This window comes from Budorcas taxicolor, chromosome 8 (genome assembly GCF_023091745.1).
Source record: "Budorcas taxicolor isolate Tak-1 chromosome 8, Takin1.1, whole genome shotgun sequence".
NCBI lineage: Eukaryota > Metazoa > Chordata > Mammalia > Artiodactyla > Bovidae > Budorcas > Budorcas taxicolor.
In genome coordinates this window covers 64580091-64598869 of record NC_068917.1, presented here as the reverse complement: position 1 = coordinate 64598869, position 18779 = coordinate 64580091, and the positions used below count along the sequence as shown (strand labels likewise).

General features: G+C 38.1%; 1 protein-coding gene across 1 annotated transcript in view; it reads right to left on the bottom strand.

The window, feature by feature from the left end:
* FRMPD1 (FERM and PDZ domain containing 1) overlaps window positions 1–3674 on the bottom strand; it is a 45589-nt gene extending 41915 nt beyond the window's left edge. Inside the window, exon 1 of the mRNA XM_052645302.1 lies at window positions 3574–3674. Within this exon, the coding sequence (XP_052501262.1) occupies window positions 3574–3674 (101 nt within the window). The remainder of the gene's footprint in view (window positions 1–3573) is intronic.
* Between the last annotated feature and the right edge of the window lie 15105 nt (window positions 3675–18779).

The window sequence follows — 18779 nt, the reverse complement described above, 5'->3', positions numbered from 1 at the left end:
GATGAACTGACAAAAGTTGCTGATGGGGTAGATACAGAGTATGAAAGAAAGGAAAATTCAGGATGACTCACAGGTCTCTTGGTTAAACAATTCTGTGGAAGGTGGTACCATTTACTCTACTCCAGGAAAACAAATTATGCTTTTCAATTCTTGACCATTTTCAATTAATCTGAAGACAGAAGAACCCAGCTTGAATCAAGGTTGCAGGATTAGAGATGAGAAACAATTTCAATAAGACTACATGTGATTTATCCTAGAAACACAGAAATAATGCCTTCCATTGACACTTCCAGGAATCATTCCCTCTTTTTCTTCTCTTTCTAAAGCACTTGGAAAACAAACTTCCTACTAAATTCATGGAAAGATACTCAACATCATTAGCTATCAGGAAAATACAGATCAAAACCATAATGAGATACCACTTCACACCCACTAGGATGTTTATAATAAAAAATTGCAGATAATAAGTGTTGCCAAAGGTGTGCAGACACTGGAACCCTTATATCCTGCTGGTGGAAATGCCTTGGAAAACAGCCTGGCAGTTCCTCCAAAGGTTCAACATCAAGCTGCTATATGACCCAGCTATTCTAATCGAAGAATAAACCCAAGAGAAATGAAAATATATGTTCAAATAAAAAATGTTTATAGTAGCATTATTCACAATAGCTCCCAAGTGGAAACAACTCAAGTGTACATTAACTGATGGACAAAGAAAATATACCATATTATTTGGCAATAAAAAGGAATGCAAGCACTGTTTACAACAGCCAAGATATGGAAGCAACCTAAATGTTCATTAACAGAGGAATGCATAAAGGAGGGACAGTACATATTTACAATCAAATATTACTCAGCCATCAAAAAGAATTACATAATATCATTTGCAGCACTAGGGATGTGGACCTTAAAACTGTCATTAGAAAAGACCCTGATGATGGGAAAGATTGAAGGCAGGAGGAGAAAGGGGCGACAGAGGACAAGATGGTTAGATGGCATCACGGACTCCATGGACATGAGTTTGAGCAGGCTCCAGGAGACAGTGAAGGACAGTAAGGCCTGCAGTGCTGCAGTCCATAGGGTCACAGAGTCGGTCACAACTGAGCAACTGAACAACAACAAAAATTGTCACACTGAGTGAAGTAAGTTAGAGAAGTAGAAACATCATATGACATCCCTTATATGAGGAATCTAAAAAAACATGATACAAATGAACTTATTTATAAAAGCAAAACACACTGACAGACTTAAGAGAATGAACTTACAGTTGCAGCAGCAGTGGGGAGGGGAGGATGGAGGAACAGATAGTTAGGGAGTTTGGGATGGACGGGTACACACTGCTATATTTAAGATGGATAAGGAACAGGGAACTCTACTCAACACTATGTGGCAGCCTAGGTGGGAAGGGTTTTGGGGGAGAATGGATACATGTATATGTATGGCTGAGGTGCTTTGCTATCCATCTAAAACTACTATAACACTGTTAATCCACTATAGTCCAACAGAAAATAAAAAGCTTTTAAATAAAAGGAATGCACACTGATGCATATTATAACACAGATGAACCTCAAACACATTACACTAAGCGAATGAAGGCAGTCACAAAGACAACATATTGTATGATTCTATTCACAGGAAATATCCAGAACAGACAAATCTATAGAAACAGAAAGTAGATGAGTGGTTGTCTAGAGCTGGGGGAGGGGCAAATACGGAATGACTGTTAATGGGTATGGGGTTTCTTTTGGGGGTATCGACAGTATTCTAAAATTAGATTGTGGTAGATTGTTGCAAAATTCTATATATACACTAAATATATACTGTATATACACTAAATAAATCTGTACATTTTTAAATGGGTAAATTTTATGTTATGTGAAATATATCTCAAAATAGATGAGAAAAAAAAAACTTCCTAGATGTTGCCTTTTATTTACACTCTGTGAGAGAAGCTAGATATTAGAGAGTTACATGGGCAAATATTCAGCCAAGGCCAAGTCAAAGTTACACAGGTCTTTTTCTGCAGGACTCCTCAGAGCCTTTAATGTGCCAAAACGCACTATGAATTACCAAGAGTGGGTGGGTAGGAATCAGATATAGGTTGCATCACACACACATCACACACAACTAGGTTTTGCAGAACCCACTTCAGAAAACAATGTACCTAGAAGTTTTCCCATTTATTCACCAAGCACTGCCAGACTCCATGCAGTCTCCTGGAACTCAATCTGGGCTATGAGGTGAGGCTGATACTTTCCCTGCCTTCCACCGAGCTTGTATAGAAGCTCAGAAGAAAGAAAAGGGATGTGCTTGAATTTAAGCTGAACACACAGGGAGAAGCACAGTGCTGATGCTACAAACCAAATACTAGGGGACCCCTTGAGAGAGATGAATTCTGGCTGTGGACTGTGGAACACTTCATGGAAGACCCAGCATTTCAGCCAGACCCTGAACTGTGAGTGGGGTCTAGACACATGGAGACGGGAGGAACGGATGGGGCACAGGAACCCAGGTCTAGGTGGTGGGAGGGGAAGTTGGGTGCTTGGGTAGGGGAACAGCGAGTAGGTCATTTCAGCTGAAGTATGATGTGAATGAAGCAGAAGAGTAAGACAAACAGCTGTAATGGATTGTGGGTCGATCATAGAGAGCCTTGAATGTCTAACCAAAAACGTTTGAACTCATCCTGTAGGAGATGACGACCCAGCAAACATTTCAGAGCAGAGCGGGTGCGGACGTCTGTAAACGAGATACTCCCTGAACCTCAGGTTCTCATCTGTAAAATGGGGCTAGTCCTCCCAACCTTATCCTATTGCAGGGCGTGAGGACCCGAGCACTTGGACACGGGGCAGTGCAGCTCTGAGCAAGTTTACTGCTCAGCAACAGGACAGCTGTTCCCAGTTCCTTTGGAAGAATATGTGTATCAGAAACACCTGACACATGATATTTCATCTCCATGTCAGGGCCAGACAGGAAATCTGAGATGGAAAATGAGTGCTTTGAAACAGAACATATTTTAAGTTCTCTTGTAGCAGTCAAATCAGATCTGTATTTGATTTCATTTCATTTTGTTTAGAATGAAATAGGGACTGCAAGGAAGGAACAGCTGCTGGAAACAAAGACGGGGAGAGTATAAACAGCAGATTGCCTGACACTGAGTACTAAGACAAGGGGTGTGTGTGAGACAGACAGAAACAGTGAGCATGTGTGAGTGTGTGTTCAAAACTGTGTGTGTGAGTGTGTGTTTGAGAGTGTATAGGCACATGGATGCAAGTACGTGGGTATGAGTGTGCATACATCTGTCTGTGTGTGGATGTGCGTCTCTATAAATGTGGGCATGAGTTTGGGGTGAGTGACTCTATGTCTGTGAGGGATGCAGAGGGGAGGAATTGGAAAGGCACAGAGAGAAAGGCACTCCAGTAAAACTGCTGACCCATTTACACTTCTCCCCTCACAGGATGTAAGAACAAAGCAAGCCAGAGACAGTCATCCCCAGGCGCTGCCAAGACTGCAAAACCTCCTCCCACGGGAACACTGAACCCTTACAGACAGAAATCTCTGCCAGCCCAGGAGTCTTACCGGGCCGAGCTGTCCCGGGAGCGCCGGAGCCATCTTGCCACCATTTGTTCTATTCTGTGTGCTTTCCGCGTCTGGAATAAGCTGGTCTCCAGCTCTTCCATTTACCTAAAAAGAAGAAGAGTTTTCTTAAGAAGGTAACCAAAATGCTTGGAAGAGGTTTCTAACAGATCACCGTGATGCTTCCTATATTTGCCAATTTTAAGACATGCTGACCAAATAACCAGGGCTTTCTTTGTATCTGAAATTAATACACACAAGTGCTCAGTGTGCACAGAGTGAACAGCTTTAGCAGCCCTCTGCCCTAAAGAGCCCACAGTCTTGTGATACACAGATTGGCTTTATTTCTTCAGTGGTTAAAGATAAGCATTGGGAAATATAAGTAAGGCTTCTCAAACTGTGACTATGACCCACTGTCAGAGACACACTTTCTGTGTGATGCTGCCCTCCTACCTCAAATCTGTGTGCATTCCTGGACAGCACAACTTGGTTTTGACTGCATCAGGAACTACATGGAGATGGAAGCATTTTAATTACATTGTGCCCACTCATCTGAGTGCTGTTGTTTTTTGTTTGTTTTTTTTTTTTTTTTTGCTTAGCCTTTTATATCTAATTTTTGAATAGGTAATCCTGAATTCATATAATTCAAACCCAAGATTTTAAAAAAAGAAAAAGATATACAGTTACTGTATCGTGCACTTAAAAATTTGTTAAGAGGGTAGGTCTCATGTTAAGTGTGTTCTTACCATAAAAATTAAAAAAGATATACAGTGAAAGGTCTCCCCTCTTCTCTTCCCTAACCCCATCCATTCAGTTCCCATACTGATACATAATCACTGTTTTTGCACTTGAGATATCTGTCTTTCCAGAGTTTCTGTATGCCTGTATAAGCAAATACAAATACAGATTTTGTGTATCCTCTTCTTAACACAAAGGATAGTACACCACACACATTGTTCCACACCAAGCTTTCTTCATCAGTATCTTTTCACATTAATACAAGGAATGCCGCCTCATTCCTTTTGACAGCCTCTGAGTATTACACTGTATGAATGTACTCTAATTTAAGAAGTAGTCTTCCCTTAATAGACATTTGGGTTATTGCCAGTCTCTCTATTGTAAGTAATATTGCAATGAGTGATGTTGTACAAGTATAATTTCTGTACATATGCAATTATATATTTGGTTAAGTTTCCAGATATTGAATTGTGAGGTCAAAATTTACATGCATTTGTGCTTTGATAGATATTATCAGGTTACCAAGAAAAACAGTATATATGCTTGAGATTAAAGTTTCCTAAAGCAATATATAATTTTCTATTTTATTTCTTAAAATACTGTCTCAACTGATCAAGTTAATTTCACAATCCAATAAATAACCACACAAAATAATATATGACACTGGGAAATAACCATGGATGCAGAAAAAAAATTTTTTTTAATTACAAGAGATTACGTTGCTTAACAATACATAAATACCTTTGAAAAACTTAATAACATAGATGGTTTTTAAGGGAAATATAAATGATATAAGATGACCCTAGAAGAGACAGAATGTCTAAAAGACAATTGCCATAGAAGAGAAAGTTGTTAAAGAGCTACACTCAGAAAAATTCTGGGCAAATAGGTTCAAAGGTGAACTCTCACAAATTTATAAGACATAGTTCACCCTTATGATTTTTATTTGTTTTACCTCAAATATTAAAACAAAAAGATATTCCATGCAAAGAGAGACCAAAAGAAAGCAGGAGTAGCAATACTCATATCAGATAAAATAGACTTTAAAACAAAGGCTGTGTGAAAAGAGACAAAGAAGGACACTACATAATGATCAAAGGATCAATCCAAGAAGAAGATAAAACAATTATAAATATATATGCACCCAACATAGGAACACTGCAATATGTAAAACAAATACTAACAAGTATGAAAGGGGAAATTAATAACAACATAATAATAGTGGGAGACTTTAATACCCCACTCACACCTATGGATAGATCAACTAAACAGAAAATTAACAAGGAAACACAAACTTTAAATGATACAATAGACCAGTTAGACCTAATTGATATCTATAGGACATTTCACCCCAAAACAATGAATTTCACCTTTTTCTCAAGTGCACATGGAACCTTCTCCAGGATAGATCACATCCTGGGCCATAAATCTAGCCTTGGTAAATTCAAAAAAATTGAAATAATTCCAAGCATCTTTTCTGACCACAATGCAGTAAGATTAGATGTCGATTATAGGAGAAAAACTATTAAAAATTCCACCATATGGAGGCTGAACAACACGCTGCTGAATAACCAACAAACCACAGAAGAAATCAAAAAGGAAATCAAAATATGCATACAAATGAAAGAAAGTGAAAACACAACAACCCAAAACCTATGGGACACTATAAAGGCAGTGCTAAGGGGAAGGTTCATAGCAATACTACAGGCTTACCTCAAGAAAAAAGAAAAAAGTCAAATAAATAACCTAACTCTACAACTAAAGCAACTAGAAAAGGAAGAAATGAAGAACCCCAAGGTTAGTAGAAGGAAAGAAATCTTAAACATTTGGGCAGAAATAAATGCAAAAGAAACAAAAGAGACCATAGCAAAAATCAACAAAGCCAAAAGCTGGTTCTTTGAGAAGTTAAAAAAAATTGACAAACCATTAGCCAGACTCATCAAGAAACAAAGGGAGAAAAATCAAATCAACAAAATTAAAAATGAAAATGGAGAGATCCCAACAGACAACACAGAAATACAAAGGATCATAAAAGACTACTGTCAGCAACTATATGCCAATGAAATGGACAACTTGGAAGAAATGGACAAATTCTTAGAAAAGTACAACTTTCCAAAACTGAACCAGGAAGAAATGGACAATCTTAACAGACCCATCACAAGCACAGAAATTGAAACTGTAATCAGGAATCTTCCAGCAAACAAAAACCCAGGTCCAGATGCCTTCACAGCTGAATTCTACCAAAAATTTAGAGAAGAGCTAACACCTATCCTACTCAAACTCTTCCAGAAAATTGCAGAGGAAGGTAAACTTCCAAACTCATTCTATGAGGCCACCATCACCCTAATACCAAAACCTGACAAAGATGCCACAAAAAAAGAAAATTACAGGCCAATATCACTGATGAACATAGATGCAAAAATCCTTAACAAAATTCAAGCAAACAGAATCCAACAGCATATTAAAAAGATCATATATCATGACTAAGTGGGCTTTATCCCAGGGATGCAAGGATTCTTCAGTATCCTCAAATCAACCAATGTAATACACCACATTAACAAATTGAAAAATAAAAACCATATGATTATCTCAATAGATGCAGAGAAAGCCTTTGACAAAATTCAACATCCATTTATGATAAAAACCCTCCCAAAAGCAGGAATAGAAGGAACATATCTCAACATAATAAAAGCTATATATGACAAACCCACAGAAAACATATCCTCAGTGGTGAAAAACTGAAAGCATTTCCCCTAAAGTCAGGAACAAGACAAGGGTGCCCACTCTCACCACTATTATTCAACATAGTTTTGGAAGTTTTGGCCACAACAATCAGAGCAGAAAAAGAAATAAAAGGAATCCAGACTGGAAACGGAGAAGTAAAACTCTCACTGTTTGCAGATAACATGATCCTCTACATAGAAAACCCTAAAGACTCCACCAGAAAATTACTAGAACTAATTAATGAATATAGTAAAGTTTCAGGGTATAAAATCAACACACAGAAATCTCCTGCATTTCTATACACTAACAATGAGAAAACAGAAAGAGAAATTAAGGAAACAATTCCATTCACCACTGCAATGAAAAGAATAAATACTTAGGAATATATCTACCTAAAGAAACAAAAGATCTATATATAGAAAACTATAAAACACTGGTGAAAGAAATCAAAGAGGACACAAATAGATGGAGAACTATACCATGTTCATGGATTGGAAGAATCAATATAGTGAAAATGAGTATGCTACCCAAAGTAATCTATAGATTCAATGCAATCCCTATCAAGCTAGCAACGGTATTTTTCACAGAACTAGAACAAATAATTTCACAATCTGTATGGAAATACAAAAAACCTCGAATAGCCAAAGCAATCTTGAGAAAGAAGAATGGAACTGGAGGAATCAACCTGCCTGACTTCAGGCACTACTGCAAAACCACAGTCATCAAGACAGTATGGTACTGGCACAAAGACAGAAATATTGATCAATGGAACAAAACAGAAAGCCCAGAGATAAATCCATACACCTATGGACACCTTATCTTCGACAAAGGAGGCAAGAATATACAAGGGAGAAAAGACAATCTCTTTAACAAGTGGTTCTGGGAAAACTGGTCAATGACTTGTAAAAAAATGAAACTAGAACACTTTCTAACACCATACACAAAAATAAACTCAAAATGGATTAGAGATCTAAACATAAGGCCAGAAGCTATAAAACTCCTAGAGGAGAACATAGGCAAAACACTCTCCAACATAAATCACAGCAGGATCCTCTATGACCCACCTCCCAGAATACTGGAAATAAAAGCAAAAATAAACAAATGGGGCCTAATTAAAATTAAAAGCTTTTGCACAACAAAAGAAACTATAAGCAAGGTGAAAAGAAGCCTTCAGAATGGGAGAAAATAATAACAAATGAAGCAACTGACAAAGAATTAATCTCAAAAATATACAAGCAACTCCTGAAGCTCAGCTTGACAAAAAATAAACGACCCAATCAAAAACTGGGCCAAAGAACTAGACATTTCTCCAAAGAAGACATACAGATGGCTAACAAACACATTAAAAAAAAAAAAAGCTCAACATCACTCATTATTAGAGAAATGCAAATCAAAACCACAATGAGATACCATTTCACACCAGTCAGAATGGCTGCTATCCAAAAGTCTACAAGCAATAAATGCTGGAGAGGGTGTGTAGAAAAGGGAACTCTCTTACACTGTTGATGGGAATGCAAACTAGTACAGCCACTATGGAGAACAGTGTGGAGATTCCTTAAAAAACTGGAAATAGAACTGCCATGTGACCCACCAATCCTACTGCTGGGCATACACACCGAGGAAACCAGAATTGAAAGAGACACATGTACCCCAATGTTCATCTCAGCACTGTTTATAATAGCCAGGACATGGAAGCAACATAGATGTCCATCAGCAGATGAATGGATAAGAAAGCTGTGGTACATATACACAATGGAGTATTACTCAGCCATTAAAAAGAATACATTTGAATCAGTTCTAATGAGGTGTATGAAACTGGAGCCTATTATACAGAGTGAAGTAAGCCAGAAAGAAAAATACCAATACAGTATACTAACACATATATATGGAATTTAGAAAGATGATGACAGCAACCCTGTGTGTGAGACAGCAAAAGAGACACAGATGTATAGAACAGTTTTTCAGACTCTGTGGGAGAGGGCGAGGGTGGGATGGTTTGGGAGAATGGCATTGAAACATGTGTATTATCACATGTGAAATGGACTGCTAGTCCAGGTTCAATGCATGATACAGGGTACTTGGGGCTGGTGCACTGGGATAACCCAGAGGGATGGGATGGGAGGGAGGTGGGGGGTGGGTGGTTCAGGATGGGGAACACCTGTACACTCGTGGCAGATTCATGTCAATGAATGGCAAAACCAATACAATATTGTAAAGTAATCAGCCTCCAAAAATAAATAGGAAAAAAAAAAAGGAGAAAAAAATTCCAGGCAAATAGGTTCAAAGGTGAACTCTCACAAATTTCTAAGACATAATTCACCCTTATGATCTTTATTTGTTTTACTTTAAATATAAACTTTAAGTTTTGGAATAATTTTAGATGAACACAAAGGCTGCAAAGATAATACAGAGAATTCCATTACACCCTTCATTCAGCTTTCCCTAATGTTAACATCTTACATAATCATTGTAACTTTGTCAACACTAAGCAATTAACATTGGTACACTAATATTAGCTAGGCTGTAGATTTTATTCAGATTTCATCAGCTTTTCCATTTATGCTTCTTTTCTGTTCTAGGATTCAATCTAGGATATCACATTGCTTTCAGCCAGCTTAGTTTATTTTCCCCAATGCTATTCCAGGTATTCTAGAGGATAAAAAAAAAGAAAGCTTCCAAAATTTTTTAAACAGTCATTATAACATTGATACCAATTCTGATAAACATACTATGATAAGGCAGAAATACCATCTCCCTTACAATTATCAAAGTAAATAATATCCTAAATAAAATATTAGCACCTAGAATCTATCTGTAATCTACAGAATAATAATGGAATCTATACTAGAAGTGCACTAACCATTTCCATATAAAAATGAAAGCTGGACACCCAAACTCCTCACTTTGGAAACACGGAGACATTTTTCATCAAATGGCAGCCAAATACAAATTAATGGGTATAAAACATAGACTGCAACCAAAAATAAATTCCATTTGGATCAAGGGATGTGTCAGTCTAGCTTTTTTTCTATGGGGACAGCAGACCTGAATACTATCTTCAGTTCTACACAGCTCACTTTTTAAAATTATAAAAGTGAGAGATTTCCGATTAAACATGGTGAATTGAAACAATGTCTTAATCTCTTCTCTTTTCTAAACCTTACAAATTACAGTAAAGGAAATAAACCCATAGAATAGAGAAGACCATAGATGAGCAATGTTGACAGTGTCTGGAAGATAAACTGTTTGGAGTAGATATAACTGAGCAGAGCAAAGGAAACAAAAACCAATGTGCTTGCAGAAAGAGACTCTGATGGAAAATGAGCTGATTTGCCATTTGATGGCTCAGGAATTAGAGGCAACAGGCATGGGAGAAAGCAGGGATGAATGATAGGGCTGAAAACATGAAACATGTCTGTATAATGCAGCAACTATATTCACAGGCCCCATCCTACTACCTGCCTAGACAACCATCCCTTCCCTAGCCTTCTGGGAACAAAAGACTTGTTCTTTTGATGAGAATCAAACATGAGAGGCTGCAGATTTGTGGAGACCAGGCACAACACAGGATATAGGAATGAAATAGAAGGATTAAGAAAAATTCTTCTTACTAAATGACAAGAATTCCTTTGCCCAGTTCCCAGAATCCAGGCAGCTAGGAATTTAAATCCAAAGTAAGAGACAAGAGATCTTTTTCTGGAGAACTAAAGAGCACCAGAGAAAAGACCTTTAGATAGTGATACTTCTGGTAACTTGCTGCCAGATCACCCTGGCTGGATATCTGTCAGTGTCCTGTCAGTGGGGCCCATCCATCCATCATACAAAGCTTCCAATCATTTTGGTTTTTTTCCCAAAACATCTCAGATCTCTTTTTATTCTCTGATAATCTCAATGATCATGCATACATATTGTCGATGACCTGCCCCATCCAATTGCTTTTAATGCTTCACTCTTACACATGAATAGATATTTGAGGAAACCTATACTGTTTTAAAAAGATCAAAACAAATGGAACTCAGAGACAATGCATGAAACAAGAAAAAATGTTAATCTACAATTCAAATCCTCAAAAAGATAAGATGTTACATCTATGAAACAAAAAGAGAATTTTCTTTGAAAAAAAATAATCAGAGAACATAAATCTGGAAACTAAATATAGCTGGAATAAAAATTCAATTAAAGTTGAGAAATATAGTCAATGAAATATAGAAAAAGTAACCAAGAGCCAAAGACAGGGTAAAAAGAAAAAAATAGATATGTATGGTTAACAATCCAGGACATCCAAAATTCATCCAACATGAGTTCCGTACGGAGAGAGTAAAGGAAATGGAGATAAGGAAATAGTTAAATAAGTCAATAATGTTTCCTTAGAAGCTTGTTCCCAGTTTAGAATGCTTACTAATTACCCAGCATAATTAATGAAAAAATACCCACATCAAGAAATAATATTGTAAAATTTCAGAAACTAGAAACAGAATATCTTCAAAGCTTTGGAAGGAAAAAAAATGGATCACATACAAAAAACTGAGAATAAAAATGACATTGGATTTCACGGGAACAACAGAGGCCTGAAGACATTGAAGCCACGCCTTCAAATCTCTGAAAGAAAATAATTTTCAATCTCTAGGTGGAATTATACATTATACATTCTATAGATTACAGAATTATACAACCAGTTCAGTTCAGTCGCTCAGTCGTATCCAACTCTTTGCAACCCCATGAACCGCAGCATGCCAGGCCTCCCTGTCCATCATCAACTCCCAGAGTCCACCCAAAGCCATGTCCATTGAGTCGGTGATGCCATCCAACCATCTCATCCTCTGTCATCCCCTTCTCCTCCTGCCCTCAATCTTTCCCAGCATCAGGGTCTTTTCAAATGAGTCAGCTCTTCGCTTCAGGTCTTGGAGTATCGCCAATGTATTGGAGTTTCAGCTTCAACATTAGTCCTTCCAATGAACACTCAGGACTGATCTCCTTTAGGATGGACTGGTTGGATCTCCTTGCAATCCAAGGGGCCCTCAAGAGTCTTCTCCAACACCACAGTTCAAAAGCATCAATTCTTCAATGTTCAGTTTTCTTTATATTCCAATTCTCACATCCATACATGGCTACTGGAAAAACCATAGCCTTGACTAGATGGACCTTTGTTGACCAAGTAATGTCTCCGCTTTTTAATATGCTGTCTAGGTTGGTTATAACTTTCCTGCCAAGGAGTAAGCATCTTTTAATTTCATGGCTGCAGTCACCATCTGCAGTGATTTTGGAGCCCCCCAAAATAAAGTCATCTACTGTTTCCCCATCTATTTCCCATGAAGTGATGGGACTGGATGCCATGATCTTAGTTTTCTGATTCTTGAGCTTTAAGCCAATGTTTCACTCTCTTCTTTCACTTTCATCAAGAGGCTCTTTAGTTTTTCTTCACTTTCTGCCATAAGGGTGGTGTCATCTGCATATCTGAGGTTATTGATATTTCTCCCAGCAATCTTGATTCCAGCCTGTGCTTCCTCAAGCCCAGCATTTCTCATGATGTACTCTGCATATAAGTTAAATAAGCAGGGTGATAATATACAGACTTGATGTACTCATTTTCCTATTTGGAACCAGTCTGTTATTCCATGTCCAGTTGTAACAGTTGCTTCCTGACCTGCATATAGGTTTCTCAAGAGGCAGGTCAGGTGGTCTGGTATTCCCATCTCTTGAAGAATTTTCCGCAGTTTGTTGTTTTCCACACAGTCAAAGGCTTTGGCATAGTCAATAAAGCAGAAAGAAATGTTTTTCTGGAACTCTCTTGCTTTTTTGATGAAACAGTGGATATCGGCCATTTGATCTCTGGTTGCTCTGCCTTTTCTAAAACCAGCTTGAACATCAGGAAGTTCACGGTTCACGTATTGCTGAAGCCTGGCTTGGAGAATTTTGAGCTTTACTTTACTAGCGTGTGAGATGAATGCAATTGTGTGGTAGTTTGGGCATTCTTTGGCATTGCCTTTCTTTGGGATTGGAATGAACACTGACTTTTTCCAGTCCAGTGGCCACTGCTGAGTTTTCCAAATTTGCTGGCATATTCAGTGCAGCACTTTCACAGCATCATCTTTCAGGATTTGAAATAGCTCAACTGGAATTCCATCACCTCCACTAGCTTTGTTCATACTGATGCTTCCTAAGGCCCACTTGACTTCACATTCCAGGATGTCTGGCTCTAGGTGAGTGATCACACCATCGTGATTATCTGGGTCATGAAGATCTTTTTTGTACAGTTCTTCTGTGTATTCTTGCCACCTCTTCTTAATACCTTCTGATTCTGTTAGGTCCATACTATTTCAGTCCTTTATTGAGGCCATCTTTGCATGAAATGTTCCCTTGGTATCTCTAATTTTCTTGAAGAGATCTCTAGTCTTTCTCATTCTATTGTTGTCCTCTATTTCTTTGCATTGATCGCTGAGGAAGGCTTTCTTATCTCTCCTTGCTATTCTTTGGAACTCTGCATTTAAATGGGTATATCTTTCTTTTTCTCCTTTGCTTTTCACTTCTCTTCTTTTCAGTTATTTGTAAGGCCTCCTCAGACAGCCATTTTGCTTTTTTGCCTTTCTTTTTCTTGGGGAAGGTCTTGATCCCTGTCTCCTGTACAATGTCATGAACCTCCATCCATAGTTCATCAGGCACTCTGTCTATCAGATCTAGTCCCTTAAATCTATTTCTCACTTCCACTGTATAATCATAAGGGATTTGATTTAGGTCATACCTGAATGGTCTAGTGGTTTTTCCCAGTTTCTTCAATTTAAGTCTGAGTTTGGCAATTAGGAGTTCATGCTGAGCCACAGTCAGCTCCTGGTCTTGTTTTTGCTGACTGTATAGAGCTTCTCCATCATTGGCTGCAAAGAATATAATCAATCTGATTTCAGTGTTGACCATCTGGTGATGTCCATGTGTAGTCTTCTCTTGTGTTGTTGGAAGAGGGTGTTTGCTATGACCAGTGGGTTCTCTTGGCAAAACTCTATTAGCCTTTGCCCTGCTTCATTCTGTACTCCAAGGCCATATCTGCCTGTTACTCCAGGTGTTTCTTGACTTCCTACTTTTGCATTCCAGTCCGCTATAGTGTAAAGGATATCTTTTTTGGGTGTTAGTTCTAAAATTTCTTATAGGTCTTCATAGGACTGTTCAACTTCAGCTTCTTCAGCATTACTGGTTGGGGCATGGACTTGGATTACTGTGATATTGAATGGTTTGCCTTGGAAATGAACATAGATCATTCTGTCATTTTTGAGACTGCATCCAAGTACTGCATTTTGGACTCTTTTGTTGACTATGATGGCTACTCCATTTCTTCTAAGGGATTCCTGCCCACACTAGTAGATATAATGGTCATATAATGGTCATGTGAGTTAAATTCACCCATTCTACCAATCAAATAGCAGAGACATTAAAGAATGTTCAGTTCAGTTCAGTTAACTCGCTCAGTTGTGTCCGACTTTTTGTGACCCCATGGACTGCAGCACATCAGATTTCCCTGTCCATCACCAACTCCCGGAGTTTACTCAAACTCATATCCAGCGAGTCAGTGATGCCATCCAACCATCTCACCCTCTGTCATCTCCTTCTCCTCCCACCTTCAATTTTTCCCAACATCAAGGTCTTTTCAAATGAGTCAGTTCTTTGCACCAGGTGGCCAAAGTATTGGAGTTTCAGCTTTAACATTAGTCCTTGCAATGAACACTCAGGACTGATCTCCTTTAGGATGGACTGGTTGGATCTCCTTGCAGTCCAAGGGACTCTCAAGAGTCTTCTCCAACACCACAGTTCAAAAGTATCAGTTCTTCGGTGCTCAGCTTTCTTTATAGTCCAACTCTCACATCCATACATGACCACTGGAAAAACCTCAAAAATGTTCAGGCCTATAAAAATTTACTTCTCATATATACTTTCTCAGGATACTACCAGAGGATGTATTCCAGCAAAACAAGGAAGAAAAGAAGAAATGGGATCCAAGAAGATAGGGATGAAATACAGACAAGAAGCTAAGGGAGCACTCAGGATGACCATGAAAGGATGTACTATGGTAATGCCTGTCTATAAGACCTAGAGAGAAACCTATACAGACTGGTACATGAAGACACAGGTCTTAGGGAAAAGAAATAAGAGTGGATAGATTATCTAATGTGTTTCTGCAGAAATCTCACTGAGAAGCTGTTGGAAAGTGTGAAAAGTATTAGCAATAAGTACATGGAAAACTAAACAAATCAAAAACAGGAAATTATGAAATCAAAAAACGTTGTCTAAGAAAGGAAACAAAATTAGAGCTCACTACTTGGCTCAGTATTGAGTAATATTTACATTTCTATAATAATATAAACACTGAAAAATTACTTCTCAAAATTAGTGACATGATGATATTGGGAGGATATAGTAAAGGAAAGCTATGATAGTGATAAAAGAGCTAAATTCTCATCTGCCATAATAATTAGATAATCTATAAAATTAATAAATTAGGGCAGTAATTTAAGCATACAGTCCATGGGGTTGCGAAGAGTGGGACACGACTGAGTAACTTCCCTTTCGCTTTTCACTTTCATGCACTGGAGAAGGAAATGGCAACCCACTCTAGTGTTCTTGCCTGGAGAATCCCAGGGACGGGGGAGCCTGGTGGGCTGCCGTCCCTGGGGTCGCACAGAGTCGGACATGACTGAAGTGACTTAGCAGCAGCAGCAGCATCCTATATATGGAAGAATAAAACAGGAAACAGAAGAGTAGAAAGAGGTTGCTTCTAAAATAAGAAATTAGAGGCTGAGGAGGAGTGGAGTGGAGATTGCTGTTTTCCATTATAAGCTGTTTTCCATTATAAAATATACTACTTTTTAAAACTATTTACTTTTAATTATTTAATTTAAAAAGTATATTACTTATAATAAACACAGAAAAATATAAAAACAGAATCTCCTGTAGTCCTAACTCCCAGAGTTATCACTTGTGTATTTCCATTCTTTTTCTACATTTATACATGCTACATATTTTTATTAAAATGAGATATTACATATTTCCCACTTAATATTTCATGAACATCATTCCATATTAATATTTAAGCATTTAAATCATTTTAAATTGCTACACAGTATTATTTTCTTTGGTCATATCATAATCTATTCAGTAAATCTAACATCAGATATTTGTGCTATTTCCAATTTTTCACTATTATACAAGCTTTATAATGACTCTCCTTATTCACAGTAAATGGCTACTTCCCAGGTATTTTCTTGGGATAATTCCTAGAAATAGAATTATTGGATTTAAGCGTATGTTCATTTTTAAGAATTTGGATGTTTAACATCAAATTGCTTCCAAGAAGCTACCAATTTGCATACCAGCCAGGACTGACCTTTGTAAATATTGAATACTTTTGAGAAATATTTGCTGACAGGATGGAAAATAGTGATTTAAATGCTTCTATTTTGAAAAATACACCAGATATAAGTAAACAAAATCCACATTCTCATATAATATTAGATACTATGCTTTAAATATTTGCTAATGGGATAGAAAGTAGCATCTAATTATTAATTTAAATATATTTCTTGAGAAATATAGAAAACAAAAGTAAATGTCACATATAATTCAATAACATTAAAAATTATATAAGTTGAGTATCTTTCTTCAAACATCCAATCCAGTTCCTAGAGATTATCACTGTTAACAATTTGGTGTGTATTCACTCTAACTTTCAGAGAAGGCAACGACACCCCACTCCAGTACTCTTGCCTGGAAAATCCCATGGGCAGAGGAGCCTGGAAGGCTGCATCCATGGGGTCGCTGAGGGTCGGACACGACTGAGCAACTTCACTTTCACGTTTCACTTTCATGCATTGGAGAAGGAAATGGCAACCCACTCCAGTGTTCTTGCCTGGAGAATCCCAGGGACGGGGGAGCCTGCTGGGCTGCCGTCTATAGGGTCGCACAGAGTCGGACACGACTCAAGTGACTTGGCAGCAGCAGCACTCTAACTTTGCCCTAAACTTATAGAGACCTATGTTATATATATTAAAATATATAGGCCACAAAAATAGAATTATGTTATACTCAGTGTTTGCATCTTGCATTTTTTAATTGGTGAATACGTTATAGATATATTTCCAGATTAGAATACATTATAGTTTTGATTTGAAGTTACCTGATTACTTGTATATTTGAACATTTTTTATGCACTATGGCCATTTATGTTTCTTTTTTGTTACTTTCTTATTTTTGTTTTCTCCTTATCTTTCTACTAGAATGTCTGCCTTCCTGTTATTGCAAAAGCACTTTCATACTAAGGATTATTTAATGTCCTTTTGGCAACGACATTAAACCACATCATATTTCTATGAGACTTACCAGGGAGGGTCAAGAATGTAGGTTCCAGTGTCCTGACAACACAAAGACTAATCACAAAGGATACAAAAATAAACATTCAGTAAAGTCCACAGGATATTGCTTTCAAGTATCAATTGCCTCAGTCACGCCCTTAACAGGAATGAGTCAGCTAGCAATTCTAGGATATGGATGTTAATTCCGTTTGCCTTATGTCTGAACATCACACTTTCAGCACCTCTCCTAGGGGTCTGGGATGCTAAGGAGACTTAAAACCCAGTCATTTGAAGATTCACTAAAAAATTGTTGTTGTTCAGTCCCTCAGTCATGTCCGCCTCTTTGCGACCGCATGGACTACAGCACACCAGGCTTTCCTGTCCATCACTATCTCCCCGAGCTTGCTCAAACTCATGTCTATTGAGTCAGTGATGCCATCCAACCATCTCATCCTCTGTCGTCCGCTTCTCCTCCTGCCTTCAGTCTTTTCCAGCATCAGGGTCTTTTTTAAAGACTTGGCTGTTTGCATCAGGTGGCCAAAGTATTGGAGCTTCAGTTTCAGCATCAGTCCTTCCAATGACTATTCAGGGTTGATTTCCTTTAGGATTGACTGGTTTGATCTCTTTGCAGTCCAAGGGACTCTCAAGAGTCTTCTCCACCACCACAGTTCAAAAGCATCAATTCTTTGGTGCTCAGCCTTCTTTATGGTCCAACTCTCACATTCATACATGACTACTGGAAAAACCATAGCCTTGACTAGACGGATCTTTGTTGGCAAAGTAATGTCTCTGCTTTTTAATATGCTGTCTAGTTTTGTCATAGCTTTTCTTCCAAGGAGCAAGTATCTTAATTTCATGGCTGCAGTCACCATCTGCAGTGATTTTGGAGCCCAAGAAAATGAAGTCTGTCACTATTTTCATTGTTTCTTTAAAAAATTAGAGAATGTTTATTCAACAAAGATCTGGAGGTGGCCTGTATAACATGGTTCACAAACGCCCAAAAGGCCACCAGGTAAAAGAGATATATGCCATATGTTTCTGGGGTACAGAATCAAGATTAATGGGGGAATGCCACAGAGAGGGAGACTCCAGCTCAGACTGAGGTTAGAGCTCTCTAGTGTTCCTAGTGATTCAAGGATGGAATGGGTTTTCTCAAGAGTTAGCAAGATCCAGGTCACTGAAAGCAATCAAGCAGAGGCTAAATAAATAACTCTGCTTGGATTACAGAAGGGACCTTACAATAGAGCACAGGGACCAGATGACTTCTACAGTTGCTTCCATCCATGGAACTTAAGGTCTCTACTAGATCTAAAAAAGCAGACAAGATGATATTTGTTGTGTTCTGTCTCAGAATTCAAATCCCACATCCCCTGGGGAGTAGCTGGAACTCGTGAAGTCACCACAGTTCTGGAAGTT